At 41.9% G+C, this 17,074-nt stretch overlaps 1 protein-coding gene across 1 annotated transcript in view; it reads left to right on the top strand.

The window, feature by feature from the left end:
- Window positions 1-16,508, top strand: part of fat4 (FAT atypical cadherin 4) — a 100,330-nt gene extending 83,822 nt beyond the window's left edge. The window contains exons 12-17 of the mRNA XM_063493417.1: window positions 3,554-3,639; window positions 5,254-5,433; window positions 5,895-6,019; window positions 8,026-8,243; window positions 9,852-10,113; window positions 13,360-16,508. Of these exons, the coding sequence (XP_063349487.1) occupies window positions 3,554-3,639; window positions 5,254-5,433; window positions 5,895-6,019; window positions 8,026-8,243; window positions 9,852-10,113; window positions 13,360-15,269 (2,781 nt within the window). The 3' untranslated portion in view covers window positions 15,270-16,508. The remainder of the gene's footprint in view (window positions 1-3,553; window positions 3,640-5,253; window positions 5,434-5,894; window positions 6,020-8,025; window positions 8,244-9,851; window positions 10,114-13,359) is intronic.
- The last annotated feature ends 566 nt before the right edge of the window (window positions 16,509-17,074 follow it).

Here is a 17,074-nt window from a genome sequence, read left to right as displayed (position 1 = left end):
TTTTAAACCACAGTAATGGAAAATGTTAATAGTTAAAGGTTCAGTGGAGAGTTTAAGGAAGAATGTAACTGTTTCCAGCTTTAAAGCATCCAAAGCATCGGTGTCAAAATTCAAACAGCCATATTGCCTTGTTCCAAGTGAGTTTATCTTAATGTCGCGTCCTTTAATATATAATCTACAGTACCATTAACTGTATTTAGCAAAAGCATTTGAATGCAACATCAAAGTGCATTTCATAAAGTTTGACATGTTTCTCTTTGCTTCTGTATTCGTGGTTAACACTGCAGCTATTGGTCCAAGTGCCATAAACAAAGAAAAAGAAAAAGTCATTTCTAATGTAAAATGTGAAATTTCTCAACTGTTACTCATTAGCTCCCAAACAGAACCATATCCGTGTCAGATTTAGCTTATTTTTTTAACCTAATGAAGGCCAACTGGATTAGAGCTGTTTTTGAGAACTACTTCTTCTTTCGGCTGCTCCCTTTAGGCGTTGCCACAGTGGGTGATTTGCCTCCATCTCACCCTATCTCTGGCACATCTTTGTGTCACAACAACCTTGTGCACGTCCTCCTTCACTACATCCATAAAACGTCTCTGTGGTCTTTCTGCCTTCCTCCTGCCTGGCAGCTCCAACTAAAACATACTTGTCCTCGTGTTGCCGTGCCGGACCATCTGCTCTGCAGTCTGAAAATCTGATCAATTTCATTTTGCAGAGTTTGTAGTAATCTTTGAGGGCATGAAAAAAAGAGGAGTAGTGGTTGAAACTATAAACAGAAATCTCCATGGAGATTTGCGAATACAAAAAAAAGAAAAAACTCGGATGAGTCATTCTTGTCAAAGACGCAGTGTTTCTGTACTCTTAGATCACATTTTGGTGGTGAGTAGAAGAATAATAAGCATTATTTGGATTAAATTATACATTAATACCAATTACAGTGATATCGTGTGAGAACAAACTCAAATCTTCTGACAATGATGTTTCAAATTCAGTTTGACAGTTTAGGACTCGCTGCCGCTGATTAACACCAGCAGCAAATCATTAAGTTTTGGATTAAGTGAGTTATTTGTCCTAGAAACAAGCACAAAACAAATGTTACTCAGCTCATGTACCACAACAGAGAGTAAGGCTGTGGTCCCAGCCCCCCACCCCCCACCCCATTGTATTAGTCATGGGGAAAACAATGATCTCCTGTGGTGCTTTCTTCAAATTTCCTCCAGTGCTAGCCAAGCTGAAAAATACACTCCTCATTTTTTGGGGGATGCATTTGCTCTTCATTTCTAAGGTTTCTTTTGAGAAATAATTCCTCCTGCACAGCTCGTGACAGTTGACAGTGAATGCAGAAGCATGACTGCAGTGCCTTTGATCACAGGAAAAACATTAATAAAATGTTTATGTGGTTCTGATGTTCTTTATGGCGCCTCAGAGTCACAAATGCGTTCTGTTGCTCTTGTCTCTGTAATTTTTTCTCATTTGATTATGTGTGTTCGTGTGTCTGACTCGGGTGTGACACGAGTGTACTAAATGAAGTGTGTGTGTGTGTGTGTGTGTGTGTGTGTGCCCGGTGGGGTCGTGGATGATTTGTGTCAGAGATGCAAGCCAGTGTGGTCCGTATTTACTTAAGCTCCACGAGAGGTGGAGCGTGATTGCCCTGGTTTTTCAACACTTTCACACACTTTTCCGGGCAGTTTCCTCACCAGCCCATTTTTTTTTTTTTCTAGCAGGGTCGTTTCTTCTCTGAGCACAGAGGGAGAAAAGAGAATAATCCACATCTGGCCAAAAGCTTTTGTCCCATTAACGGGAAATAGGAAACGCTTGCTGTATTGTATGGCATTTCTGTGCCCCTCTCCCATCGAACACTCATGAAATAAAGAAAAATAATGTGACTGCATGGCTTGTGGTGAACAAAGCTCACATTAACCACTGAACAAGACTTAGGAACACAAATGTTCAGGAACATATACTGTAACTCATCTGAGTGAAGTAACCCTCAGCTTATGTTGCCAGAACTCATGAGTAAAAGATATGCCAACAGTGCTTGAGAAAATATTTATTTATATTCACACATTCTGATGGGTTTTAGGGTTTAGTAATTAGCCTTTAAATACTTCAGGCAGGGAATCGGGAAGGAAATACAGTTGGTTTGAGGATTTTTTTCTCTTGTGACTATAAACTTTGAACAATAAGCATATAGCACCCATCAGGTTGCTCTGTCCCTCTGTCGTTCACTGTCACAATATGGGGTTTAATTAAACAGCTGTTGCCATCTTTAAAAGAAAGAAAAAGCTTAACATTTTTGGAAATACTTATTCACCATCTGGTATAACAGAGAGAAAATTAATACCACTTTAATATATAAGTTGGATATGATTTTACCAGCACACAGCTTAGCTTAGCACAAAATGGAAAATCCTTTGAGTACTGAATTTCAAAGATGATGCTAGCTGGATATTATAACCCTCTGACAGAATAAGTCTGTACCAGGCTTTGTGCTAAGCTAAACAGCTTACGCCTATAGAGGTTTTGCTGACACGTGACCATTTTGGACGCCAGTCATGGCGACAATTTAGGATCAAGTGACAGAAGCCTAAGGACTGGTCTGCAACCACCTGGCAACCACTGGTTATGAGGTGAATATGAGTATTCCCTGACCACTTGTCGATGGTTGTTGGATGCTGAAGGCAGTCCCCACTCACACAGACTGGTCAATGAACCCCTGTCAACCACCTGACCTTAGGGAAAAGTGTGTATTTCCCAAACAGTCGGCTTTCTCGTGATTACTTTAGTTGGTTGCTGCTATCATAGCCTGCATGGTGACAAAAGTAAACCTCCATTTCTGGTTTCTGTTGGACAAAAAACTCATGAGTATGAGCCTTAAGATGGCTCCAGTCCAGAAGCTACAGTCATGTTTTATCCTTTCTATGGGAGTTACCTGCTTTTGGAACCATTCCCAAGTGGCCATTTGAGGAAATGCAGATTTTAGCTCAATTTTTCACATGTTGTAGACTTTTTTTTGTTTTGTTTTAATGAAGATATAGTCCAAAATATATTGAATTGCTCCATTAATAACATAAAATTAGTTTAGTTACTCAAATATTTTATTTAACCTGCAAAGAAAATGGTTTACCACTGGTGCCCTATTTTGAGCGTATTTTTAGCATGTGTCCCTTTTTTACATTGACCTGTCTTTAAACTGACCACTAACAAAAGGAGTGTAGATACATTTGCTAAAAAACAATTTGAAATGCATCCTGTGTTTAAGCCCCAAATGAAAAGGGGGGGTTTCCACATTCTGGAAAAACACTCTTAAAAAAGAAAAAGTGACTGATAGACTGATATTGACTGAGTGTTTTATGGCCCACCCCCACCACAAATAACAGTGAGTGACACATGTTGTTGGTGTTTATGTCAACCACACTCTTCCAGAAACATTTTTTTACTTAAATGTAATTTCCTCCCTGAACAATAATTGTGTGAGTCAGTGTAGCTTCACAGCTGTTTCTCTTAAAGAGAATCACACGTGACAGCAGTATGTGTGTTCTTGTCATCATGCAGGCTGCATCCCTGACCGTGGACCTGTGTGGTGATGACCAGGAACCAGGCTACTGTGCTGTGAGCAACGTGGCAGTGCACACTGACTGGTAAGAAAGCAGCACACGCACACAAAAACACATATATGCATGTATTGCCCTGTACGCTGAACAGCTGTTTCTATGATCCGTAGAAACTGTGAATGGGAAAGCGCTGTTGACAGTTTCACTTCTGAGGACTGGAAAACTTGATGAATAATTTTTCACAACTGTAAAAATAATGGAAAGTCATACATAACCAAAAGGTTTTGTATACCTGGTGTGAGCATACTTGTCTAATATTTTACAGCTGTTGCGTTGCACTCTGCAGTGAATCAACACTACATAATCAAGAGGTTTAATTAACCACATATTGTCCTTCTCGTCAATGGATGACGATCCGTGTTTTCCAACATTTTATGGCTTTAAAATGTTGCTGTATGTGCAGCAGCTTGTACAGATGTTCTGTATCCTTGAACTTTTCAACTTTTCTAGAGGTTACCGTAGGAGACTCATTACTCTGCCACCTCCTTAGTACAAATTCCATTTAATGTCCAAGTGTGTCCTTGAGGCTCTACTCAGGCACTCGTGTAAACCAAACTGTGTATTTCGAGGACTGAGAAGACATCTAACGCAACATCCAAGGTCTCGACTGTATTCCTCTGACATTCTCAATACACTTGTCAAAGTTTACGTCTAAAAATGAGAAAACAGCGTACGTTTCAGCTGCCATTTCTCAGGATAAACTTAGCATGGTTTATTTCCCTTTGCTTAATTTAGACATTTTGTGAGTTAAATGACCCACAAGATGATTAATAAGAACAAAGTGAACTTTGTTAGGAAGCTTCGTAACAGTAAGCAGCAATTTATATTTTTGTCTTGCCTTAACTGTTTTTCTTTAAGCAGTACTTTAGAGATTAATTGCAGAGGTTCAACCTTTAGTTTCACAGTGATGCTTCCAATTCTATTAAGTGCTAATCACGTAAGAGAGCAAAGAATGAAACTTTACTTTTGTTCAAACAAATATTTCTATATTTTTTTCTAAATTTTTATGGCTATTCTGGTTAAAGTGTTGACCTTTAATTCTTTTTATTATAGGGAAAATTCCTTAATGCTGTAGAATTATACAAAGCATTGTGACCTTTACTCCTGTGTTACTGTCTAAGTCTTCTGTTGTATGCAAATTGCTTAAAATGCCTTTCTCTTACATATTTCTACACAAATGACTCAAAGTCAGAATGAAGTCATCTGTTGCAAATATGTGATATATGATGTAAACCGTCATTAAATTACTGGATGACCAGTGTTGCTGCACAGAGCCAGGCCCTGTGGGGCGAAAACTTGAGACCGTGCATGTTTTTCTGTGTGTTTTTCGCTGTGTGTGTGCGTATTGTATATGTGTGTATGCGTGAGAGACAGATTTGGCAGATGAGGAAAGGCCACAGAGATCAGCAAAGGTTTATTTTGCAAGGGTCTTGGGACCATATTGTTGTGAAACTCGCTGACCCACGGTGTTTTTCTGTGTAAGCTTGTGAAAATGTGCGTGTCTGTGTGTGTGCTCGCATACTTTTGAATACTTGAATGCATTTTTGAGCTTTTGGATTTCTGCTCATATGTTCCTTTCTGTCGTGATCCATTTTAAGTCTTTGTGCACTCCTGTTCATCTATCTGTGTGCGTGTTTGTAGGATCCTCGATGTGCAGCCCAACAGGCTCTCTGTGGGAGGCGTCAGGTCAATAGAACCCATCCTTCATCGGCGCGGTCAGGTCGCCACCCACGACTTTGTCGGCTGCATCATGGAGTTTGCCGTCAACGGCCGCCCGCTGGAGCCCAGTCAGGCGCTGGCATCGCATGGCATCCTTGACAGGTCCGCATCCCAACCTCTCCCCCTTTACTCCCGCTCCCAGCCTCTCTCCATCTCCTTTTTCTTCTTCCCATCTGTCCGTCTTCTCTAACCTCCTTGACTCTCGCTGTGGGACATCTGTTCACACTTTCAAACCCTCTGGGAGTTTTTAAAAAGATGTCTTCTTTTTTTTTAAGTACAAATGGCAGATTTTTGACGGGGGAAACCAATTGCAGAATTCCAGAGAATTTTTTTCTTCACTCTCTTCCTCGTGAATAGCGAAGCGAGGACAGATCTTTTAATATGCTAATTCTCTGAGGTTCTTTATGGGGTTTTTTGTATTGCCGCACGGGAAGAGAAATCACAGCTCATCTGCTCCTGTTTTTGGAGTTTCCTTTTTCCGCGGACCCCCCGCCTTTTGGCTGTGTGGCTGACTTGTCAAATTCACTGTCTGATTGTCAGTTTGTGTGTCATTGTGTCCGTAGATGTCCGAGACTGGAAGGAGCCTGCACCACCAGCTCCTGCAGACATGGGGGCACCTGTGTGGACCACTGGTCTTGGCAACAATGCCAGTGTGTGGATGGCTTCACTGGCAAATTCTGTGAGAAATGTAAGTATATGTCTTTGAAGTCTCTCTTTTTGCTGAGTTTGCACTTACTTAGGAATATTCTGCCATGATTATTTATGAATTATCCCTCCTGAGTCATCATACTGCACCATGTAGCTTAATATAGACCACATCGGTGGGTTCTGAGCTTCATTTCAAAGCATTTGTGTACTTTATAGGAGAAAAATTAGACTCGCATCAGAGACCTAAAAAAATGCAGAAAACCCTTTGAGACACATGAGAACTGACAGAAACTTATAGCTACTGTGTAAGGTGCAACTTTGTGTTTTGCGGTGTTACCGGTAATTATTACCAGATTTTTTTCAAAGACTTTGATATTGTTACTGGAAACAAACAAGATCATTACTGCGAGCTTTTCCCTGTTTGCCATCAGGTTTGATTTTGTGGGAAATCTGCTGGTTTGCTTACTGGCACGAAAAAAAGGATGAGAGACATTTTCTTCTAGCACACATGGAGCTAGGCTTTCATAGTGCCATATGTATTGTTTCCTGGAAAGAGAAAATGAAAAAAATAAACAACAACAAGACATGCAGTGAATAAAATATGTCATATAGACTCTAGGGCTCTGGTTAATTTCATTTAAAGAACAGACTGCGTAAAGATTTACATTTTTAAACCCTGTGAATGTGGGACAGAAACGTTCATCCTCAGATAATAAGTGGCACGAAAGACTTGTGCTACAGTCCTATTAGAGAAAACAGTGGTTGGAGTTTGCGGCACAATCAAAATGATTGTGATTTGGTACAATGAAAATGCAATTTTGCAACCTTGTGGAAATTTTTTGAGATAATATGCCAATTAACTGTGATAAATTAGCAAGAAAAATCCCATCTACTTTCACAATAACTGCTTACATTCAGGGTCAAAATCTTACAAATAGTGACATAGTTACTGCAGAATGGTGACTTTGCTACAAAATCACATAGGTGTTCAGCAACATTGCTCTTATTTCAGACTATAACCAGAATACAACCACAGCTGAGTTGAGTCCCCTGTTGCAAAGAGACCCATCGCAGAGAAGTTGCACCCATTAGCACAGACTGACTGAGACTGATTGCAACGTGTTGGGAATCTGTCTGGATAAGTAAATTAGACGGCAGTTGTCTCAGATGGAATGTAGTTAAAGTCAGACTACAGTTGTCTAGACACAGGTTGCCTCCCACACCTGTCCAGCTGTGCTCGTACAGATGTTGAGGGTGTTGCAGGCTCAATCTCTCGGCAGGAATTGGTCACTGCAACTACTTGCAGTCAGTCTCTGACAGTAAGAAAACTCACCAACACCAATTTTTCTGAGTCACAGAGTCATCAGTGACTGTTGATAAATCTTAGAATCTGTTAAAATTCTGTTTCATTTTCATCTGTGCTCCTATTTCTAAGCACAATTTAAATAGAAAACTTAAAAGTGACTTTTGAGCCTTTTTTCCTTTTTCCAAAATATACAAATATCCTCATAAATACACTGCTTTTATGAAATAATATCACATCAGTGTTTTATTAACATTCATATGGCTATTTATCCTGGATAACATACTAATCTTTTAATAGTGTATTAGCAAGAGGGCTCATATTCATTACAGTAATAATGAAATATGCCAAAAGGCTTGTTGCTTCTTGAAATGAAATGATGCAATTAGCAATGCCTCAGGTTTATAGTTCATATGCACACAAAATTCACGTGCTTTCCCACTAAGTAATAATGAGATGGCTTGCAGTTTTCATTTCAGTTATTTTCCTACTTAATCTCTATTAGAAATTATTATCTTGCTCAGCGATACACGGGCTGTTCTGAAAACTGACTCGATGATGTTATGGGAAGATATCAGTAATCGCTGGTAAGAATGGAAGGACCGATTCGTGGTTATGGCAGTCGGATTAGGAAAATCATTTGCACCTGACCGTCCGCCAGGAGCAGAGTGGAAGTGGAAGTTTAAAAGCCGCCTGCGAAACTCGTGTGAAGTCACAAGATATTTTCTGTCTTTCTCACACAGACATGACAGCCGACACCGCTCTGTCTCTGGATGGCACTGGCCGCCTGGACTACACCCTGAAGCAGGGCCCAAAACGTGACATCTTGCTGAGACGGTCTCTGCAGGGAATGACCTCTGACCCCATGGGTCCCAGCAACTTGGAGGTCAAGTTCAGGACACGCAGCAAGACCGGCACTCTGCTGCATGTGCAAGAGAGCAGCAACTACACTACTGTTAAGGTGAAGAAGGTTGCCTTGTGTGTGAGTTTAATGAGTTGGCAATGAAGAGTAAATTTCACAATAAAAGCTTTCCAAATCCTGTTTTTTTGAACAGTAAATAAGTAGCTATGTTTAGAAACGGAGGCTGATCATTAAAAATTAAAGCCCCGGATCAACTCAGGTCTAGTAAAATGAAGCTTCTGTCTTTGATGTTTCATATATTATCTATGAAGTTACTATGTAGATGATATTTTAAGCACCTACGTACCAGCTTCTTTTGGTATGACAGAGCTGTAGACCTTCAGGCAGTATCTTGCATCAGTAACAGTTTTATGCCACAGCTCCTGATACACTGTTAAGACACCTTGAACATTTGTATCCTAAACATGTCTAGGTAATATATATTTCTCTACGTTCCACTTTCACTCTAGGAAATCTACCCCGTCTTTCTCGCCCACTTTCCTACTCCAGTCTGTCTTTTCTCTCTTCTCGTCCTGTTCAATACACCCTCCTCCCTTTGCCTGATCCTGGGCAGCTGCCCAAAGAAGCCTGAGCGGTCATTCATTCTCTTCAATTTCCATGTAGACACCCTGCAGTCTCAGCACCATCAACCCGGTCCCACTTCAGCATCGGGCTTTGTCTCTTATGATTTTGTTTTCCGCCACTGAACGGCTTCTGGTGCTCATCAAATCACCACTGCGGCTTCCTAAATAGTCCAGAAAAGTATTATAAGTGCTTTGAAACCTAAAAACAAAAGAGCAGTAGGGGAATACATACTGTGGGTGTACATATGTTGAGAGAGAACTATATAAACTGAGAAATGAAAAACAAGATGTTTAATAGATAAACTCCTTGATTGGTTTTCCAGCTTGAGAGCTCTTAGTATTCTTTGGCTGGGGAGACTTCCACTTTTCCCTTTTTAAATCAATTCTTCCGGAAGCGACTTATCACTGCTGATTTTGGGGGAGGTGGGCAGGATTACTTTTCCATCGAAGTTGGGAGAACACATGAGATTACCATACACAGTGTAAGCCACAAATTTGCTGTGCGTGCCAAAGCGAGCTTGATTAATTTCTTTTTAAAGCACAATCGTCGTCCCTCTTCAGTAAAGAGCCTTCTATTGTGGCCGTTGGAATATGTGCGCTTTCTCTAAATTTGTCGTGCTCGAGCTTCTGATCATCTTCTGGCTGAGTGACTGTAGCTACACACACAAGTTGTGAGAACATGATTGACTGCAGTGTGTCCCAGTGGGAGAAAGATTTATTGAATGAGCATCCAGCTGCATTTTTGTTTTCGATCTCCGACCAGAGTCTGAAAGCACTGCGGTGGTAGTTTTGTGGGGACTGAGACAAGACTTCCTCTCATCGGTCATGATTGATGCTGACACGATAACTTATTGCATTAATCTAAAAAACTGCAGTTTTAACCATTGTTTATCTAGACTTTCCTCAAAGAATATTTTTATTGTATGCTTGACATCAGAAATAATGGCTGTTTGCAGATTCACATGATTGTTAATGTCTTTTATATACTGTTTATACGCATGTTTTTACCAAAGCCAGCTAGATCCGGTTTAAGATCATCTGAGCTGTGACCGAATAACTAAAATCTAAAATTTGCTTCTCTCAGTTGAGGAACGGCAACATCCACTACATCTCAGACGCCGGCGTTGCGGGGAAGGTGGAGCGCACCGTGGTAGATGCAGTGGTTTCAGACGGCCAGTGGCACACGCTACAGCTGGTCAAGAACGGCTCAGCCACTGTGCTCCAGGTGGACAACGGTCAACCCAGGGTCATCCAACATCCCACACAGGATTTTGGAGGTCTCAGCGTTTTAACCTTTTCGCTTGGTGGGATTGGTCCGGGGCCAGCTCAACAGAAAACTGGAGCAGGTAAGCCTGGACAGTGTAGCTGTTACCTGTCATTGATTGGGGGGAAGAGTAAAAATGATGGACATATGGGCATTTGGGCAAGGCAAGTTTATTTATATAGCACAATTCAACAACAAGGTGATTCAAAGTGCTTTACAGACACATTAAAAAACAAAAACAAATAAAAAGCATGATTTGAAATTGATTTAAAAAAAAAAAAACAGTAGATAAAATCAGTAGTTAAAATGTAAGTTTTGAAATTTAAGCTTAAAAGTGTGGATTTGGTGTTTTATTCAAATGCAGCTGAGAATAGGTGAGTCTTCAACCTGGATTTAAATAAACTGAGTGTTTCAGCTGATCTGAGGCTTTCTGGGAGTTTGTTCCAGATATATGGAGCATAAAAGCTGAATGCAGCTTCTCCGTGTCTGGTTCTGACTCTGGGAACTGATAAAAAACCGGATCCAGATGACCTGAGGGATCTGGAAGGTTCACACTGGGTCAGGAGGTCACTGATGTATTTTGGTCCTAAACCATTCAGAGCTTTATAGACCAGCATCAGAACTTTAAAGTCTATCCTCTGACGGACAGGCAGCCAGTGGGGTGTACATTTTCCTGCATCTAATCTTTACCAGCTTTCAGTTTGGATTTGGGAGACAGACACTCTCTAAGATTAAGATTAAGCTTAAAACATTTTCCTTTTGGTAAAGCTTATAGTTAAGGCTGGAACAGGTCTTCCTTAGTTCCTTAGTTATGCTGCAATAGACTTAGGATGCTGGGAGCTTCCCATGATGCACTGAGCATTTCTTCTTCACTTACTTGCATTTAATCATTAGTTATTATTCTTCTCTGGCCCTTTTCCACAGTATGCTTTTTGTCCTGTCTCCCTCCCCTCACCCACAACCAAGTCTCAGCAGATGGCCGCCCACCCCTGAGCTTGTTTTTGTCTGAGGTTTTTTCCTCGTAAAAGGGAGTTTTTCCTTCCCACTGTCACCAAGGGGCTTTCTCTCTATTCTTGTAAGGTCTTTACCTTACAATATAAAATGTTGCTGTGATTTTCCGCTATTTAATTTCAGAATTTAGTTGGAATTGGCAGGAAAACTGAAAGTTTTGGAAAAAAGCTCCGTGCAAAATAAAACTTTTTCTTCACAATGACATACCCTGTCTGCGACCAGACACCTAAAATAACTTCAGAATTCAAGGGTTTGAAAAGGACCAAGATGATTACCAGAAGTTGATCGAGAGAAAGCATGTTGTTCCTTGTAACAGAAGGTTTTGGTTAACAGTAGTCACTCACACATAGTATTATTTGCTCTCTACATGTTGAGAGCAATCAATATAGCTTAACTAGCCAAAGTTAGTGGACTAAGAAGTAGAGAGGCTATATGTAACATATATATTATCTATATAGAATAAATAGTTGCTGTAAACCAACAAGGTTAAAAATGGAAGACATATAATAAGTTTTCTTCCATATACGTTTTATTATCAATATACAGGGTTTGCTGCCTATAATCACTAGTTAAACAACACATACTGCTGCCACTGTTAGAAAACTACACTACAAACTGTTGCTACGACTTGACGCTGCAGAACTGGTGGCAGAGTGGGACGGTGAAACCCACCATCCGTTTGCCAGATTTGCTTGTAACTGGCTGCTAAGAGCTCACTTTAATGTACTGTGACTGTAGTGTTGCAGAGTTGAACCCCCAAATTACAGGATAAATCTGATGGGAAAAGTTAGAGAGGGGAGTTTGCCCTTCCTTAATTCCACTACAGATCCTGACACAAGACTGTTGGTGTATCTAAAGAAATCGCATTTAGTCAGAACAGCTCCTGTGCTTCCTCTTCCTCCTCCTCCTCCTTCTCGTTAAAAAGGCTTTTCTAAAAAAGAAACTCATCACATTTAGTCATGAAAATCAAATTTTAGATACATGACGGTCCAACTGGAATACATTTAACAATAGTTTCACACACATGTTAATGATTTTACTCTTTACCCAGCATAAATTACACATCTAGCAGTGTTTTTACATGTTATGAAAAGCTTTTCTGCAGACTAAAGGTGTGTGCATGGACATATAGCACAAGTATGTGACAGCACACGTGAGCTCGTGAATCTTTATGAATTCAGTACCCATTTTTTTTCTCCTGCATATGAATTAATAGTCTGCTCTTTCAATTGCTGACCATATTTGGTGGCGATCCAACAAGACTCTGAGTAACTGGCCTGAAATCTATTTCTATTTGACACTGCGAAGATTTAAAGTTATGAATTTACAGTAGTTAAATAAATGTTTCTTTATCAGAGTATCATTTATGGACAAAATAACTAATTATAATTTAATCTGACTTCGCCTTGGAGTGCCTGTCTGTGAAGCCTCACAGACTCTTTTCTTAGTTTAGATTTAAATCACAGATCAGATGTCCTCGAGCATGAGTTAAGAACAGTTTGGAAAAGGTGAAAGAGAGGGTTTCCAGGAGGAGGTAATGCAGCACAGTAAATTTCAGGGTTTCAGGGGAGGGAAAAACTAACCTAATACTATGGACTAATATGGTAAAAATGAGCAATTTGGATGATTTGTCAACCTCTTTTACACAAAGACTGGGGCATATTTCAAAACAAACATATTCTCAGCACGCAGATCTGTGGCAGACTGTTTGTGAACCCACCCCCTAACTCAGTGTGTATCTGAGCATTTGTGTAGCGCTGTGTACTCGCTTTCTGAGGGCTAATGAAAAGACACAAATGGATTTAATCTGCACTGGGATAAATTCAATAAAAATGTAATTGCACCGGTGAGGCAGCACTGTTAGGCAACACACAAAGCAAGAGATTAAATTAGACACAGAGACGTTCATCCAACCCAGATGGATGTCTTGAAGCTATAGTGCCTCTGACGATGAATTCTCTGTTAGAAAATATTTCATATTTCTTCTCTTAAATTGACCAGTGATTTATTCTGCCAGTTTTTAGAATATGATTTTTCTATTTTTTCATTGGAGGAGGTGCTTTCCATGATGAAAATCTTTTTATCCTAAGCTTGAACCAATTACCCATCTAAACAAAATTCCTTCAGCTCTTATTATAGTTGCCAGTTCCTGGTATTTATGAGGAAGCAATCCAGCTTCAGCAGACGTTTTGAAAAAAACAGTTGGTCTGGTGGCAGTCAGAAGCAATTCCCCTTCAGGCCACTGTTATGTCCCTGTTAGCTGCTGTTGGCTGTTTCTTGTTATCTGAGCCCTTTCTTTTCTTCTTTTTGTCCACAGGTTTTGACGGCTGCTTGGCCTACGTGAAGTACAACAGAGAGAACCTGCCATTTATGGGAGAGCACAGCCTCGTCACTTTAACCAAGACCAGTTCATCCGTCAAAATAGGCTGCAGAGGTCCCGACCTGTGTGAGAGCAATCCATGCTGGGATGGCCTCATGTGCGTCAACCAGTGGTACACATACCAGTGTGTCCCGCCTGGCGACTGTGCCTCTAATCCCTGCCAGAACCAAGGCAGCTGCGTGCCGGACCCCCACTCTGGTTTCACTTGTGTATGCTCCGAGCTCTACACAGGCAAGACTTGCGAGACCCTGGTGGCCTGTCTGGGAGTCGAGTGCCCTCAGGGTACCGTGTGCAACACGGCGAATAATGGTGGATTTGTCTGCAGCCCCAGTCCCACATCAGAGACAATGGTCCTTCCCATCTGGGCGGTGCCAGCTATTGTCGGCAGCTGTGCCACTGTCCTTGCCTTGGTGGTGCTCAGCCTGATCCTGTGCAACCATTGCAAGGACCGCAACAAGACCAAAGTGCCAAAGGAACCCAAGGAAAAGAAACCCAAGGAGAAAAAGAAGAAGAAAAAGAAGAAGGGTAGCGAGAATGTAGCATTCGACGACCCAGATAACATCCCACCATATGGAGATGACATGACGGTACGGAAGCAACCGGAAGGGAACCCCAAACCAGACATCATTGAGAGGGAAAACCCTTACCTGATCTATGATGAAACAGACATTCCTCACAACAACGAGGCGGTCCCCAGTGCTCCCTGTGCCCCCTGCAATGCCCCAGAGGCAGATATTGAACATTATGATATAGACAATGCCAGCAGTATCGCCCCTTCGGATGCTGACATCATCCAACACTACAAGCAGTTTCGCAGTCACACGCCCAAGTTTTCCATCCAGAGACACAGCCCGCTGGGCTTCGCCAGGCAATCTCCCTTACCTCTCGGAGCAACAAGCTACACCTACCAGCCTCAGTACACCCAAGCTCTGAGATCCACCCCCCTCAGCCATTCCCACTCAGCCTGTCCTACTCCAAACCCTCTCTCCAGACACTCTCCAGCCCCATTCACAAAGCCCTCCTCCTTCTACCGAAACACTCCTACCAGAGAACTCAACCTGGCTCGTCGTGAGGGCAGCCCGCTGGATCTGCACAATGATATGTGCCAACCGCCACCCATGTTCAACTACGCCACCCGGTTGGGGAGGCGCAGCAAGAGTCCACAAACCATGGCCGGCCACGGCCACACCTCGAGGCCCGGCAGTCGGCTGAAGCAGCCGATCGAGCAGATCCCGTTGGAGACGGGGCCTCCTGTGGGGCTGTCCATCGAGGAAGTGGAGCGGCTTAACACTCCACGTCCACGCAACCCCAGCATCTGTAGCGCTGACCATGGGCGCTCCAGTTCAGAGGAGGACTGCCGCAGGCCGCTGTCAAGGGTTCGTAACCCCGCTGATGGCATTCCTGCCCCAGAGTCCTCTTCAGAAAGTGACTCACATGACTCCTTCACCTGCTCAGAGATGGAGTATGACCGGGAGAAGCCTGTGTCCTACAGCTCCCGGGTTCCCAAGCTCTCGCAAGTCAATGAGTCAGACGCTGACGATGAGGACTACGGTGGGAGGCTTAAACAGAGGCGTTACTCGAGTCGGAGGGCAGAAGGAGGGCCTGGCGTTGCCCAGATGCCCTCTACTGACCAGCACTACACCCTACCCCACAAACTGGGTCAGCAAGCCGGTGGCTTCAACTGGGACAATCTGTTGAACTGGGGCCCTGGCTTTGGACATTATGTAGATGTGTTCAAGGACTTAGCCTTGCTTCCCGAAAATGCGGCAGCAAAAGACATTGAAATGAACAGTGGAGATGGCTCAGTGACCATTCTTAATGAAGGAGAAGCTGAGCAATATGTATGAGACTATTTATTACAATGTTGTACAATATGGTGTCGTTCTCCAATTAAAAAAAAGAAGAAGAAGACTGTACATTTCCAGAGAACATTGGACTTCATGTTTTTTGCATAACTCAAAATAATAAGACGACTTTTAATGCAGTAAGGCAGAAAAATGGCACCTGTAAAACAACAGATTTCATCACGAGCCACCTTGGAATGGTTTACCAGTCTTTTTAGGTTCAGACTGTACATTCATTCATCTCTCTGAGGCCTCATTACAACATATCCACTGACACTGAAGAAAGAAGTCCATGTCTGAATTCAATTTGGTGACTGCAAAGCTCCATTCACATTATCTTGATTAAACACTTCTGTTCTTTATTACCAATACTGCTTCTCCTTTCCAGAACCTTCTGTCACATTCGCAGCGGAGAGATAAGAGGGTAGATAATTTAAAAACTCACAGGAAGAGAATTCCATAGAGCAAGAGAAATCTCCCAGTTTCTGTCTTTTTAGGGTCATTTTTCTAATTTACTTAAAAGGAAGCATTTGTGTTTGATCTAACTGCACCTGTAGGTGACGGGACACAGCCCTCAGTGTAAAAGTATGAACATTGCTTTGCTCGCACGGTATTGCAGACCCCACCGATGTTATGATCCCTCTGTGTCTGTCCTTCTGCCTGCCCTGGTGTGTTTTCTTACAGACGACTGGCTAAACGCTCCAAGAGTGAGATTTAATCAAGCCCCCTGCCTTGCAGACATTTGAGGATTTCAGTACGGGACAGAACTATTCTGGTTTTTGGGCCCAAGTTCAGGAAGAGAGGAGATTTTTCAGGAGGGATGATGGTGAGGGTGTCGTTAGTCACAAAACCACATTGTCAGACCAGCCAAGTGTTTTCAGGCAACGATGATGATGATGATGATGTATGAATCCTGTAAACATGACCCCAACTAAAACACTATGAACTTGTGTACATTTTTTTTAAATTCATGAGCAATCATGGAGTCATTTGTCTTGATGTTGGCGTCCCTGTTCATTATTTTGACATGTATGGTTTCTACATTTTTGTACTGTTTATTAACTTAAATTACCTAAGCTGTGTTTTTATGAATATTTTCATATGCTGAAATGTATGTTCTTACTTTCGGGGAAAGTAAGATTGAAGACTTATTTTTTACATTTGTTACAAATGTAACATCAGTATTTTCCACTTTTGATAAAACTATAACATGCTGTATGCTTTGTACCTGTAAAAAGCCAATAACAGAATAAAAAAAGTATTTATTTAAATGTGCTTTGTTTCTCTTTTTCCCCTCCTCCTTTCATTTAGATGCATGTATGCGTTGGCAGTTTTTAAAAATAGCCACCTTCATGCTCAGATTACACCCCTTCCCAAATCATTCGGGTGGTAAGTTATTCTGTATTTTTGCCTCAGTCTGTGCAGTTTTTCATTTGTGCAGAGTCTCAACAAAACATTTGAAAAGGCAATTCAGGACCTGAACGAAACTGAGCCACCTCACTCACAGCCAAACAAAACATCAAGCGGACTCCACGACGCAGGGCCCTATATTGCTTTCAACAATTATTTACATCTGTCTTATTGAGCAGAAAGGCTTTTTTTTTGCCATAGCTCAGTGATTCGGCATGCAACATGCTTATCTGCTCCATCATCGAGGGGAGAGAGGCCACGAGAGAAAAGGCAGGGAGCCATGAACCCCGTGAAGAGTGACAGCCTGAATCTGGGTAATATACCACGAGGGGCTCGGTCTTGCAGAGAAATCTGTTGACCAAAGCCTCTTTGAAAAGGCTGTACCACTCCTATGCTGA

Source organism: Pelmatolapia mariae, linkage group LG2 (assembly GCF_036321145.2).
Source record: "Pelmatolapia mariae isolate MD_Pm_ZW linkage group LG2, Pm_UMD_F_2, whole genome shotgun sequence".
Lineage (NCBI taxonomy): Eukaryota > Metazoa > Chordata > Actinopteri > Cichliformes > Cichlidae > Pelmatolapia > Pelmatolapia mariae.
This window is presented reverse-complemented; position numbering and strand designations above follow the sequence as displayed.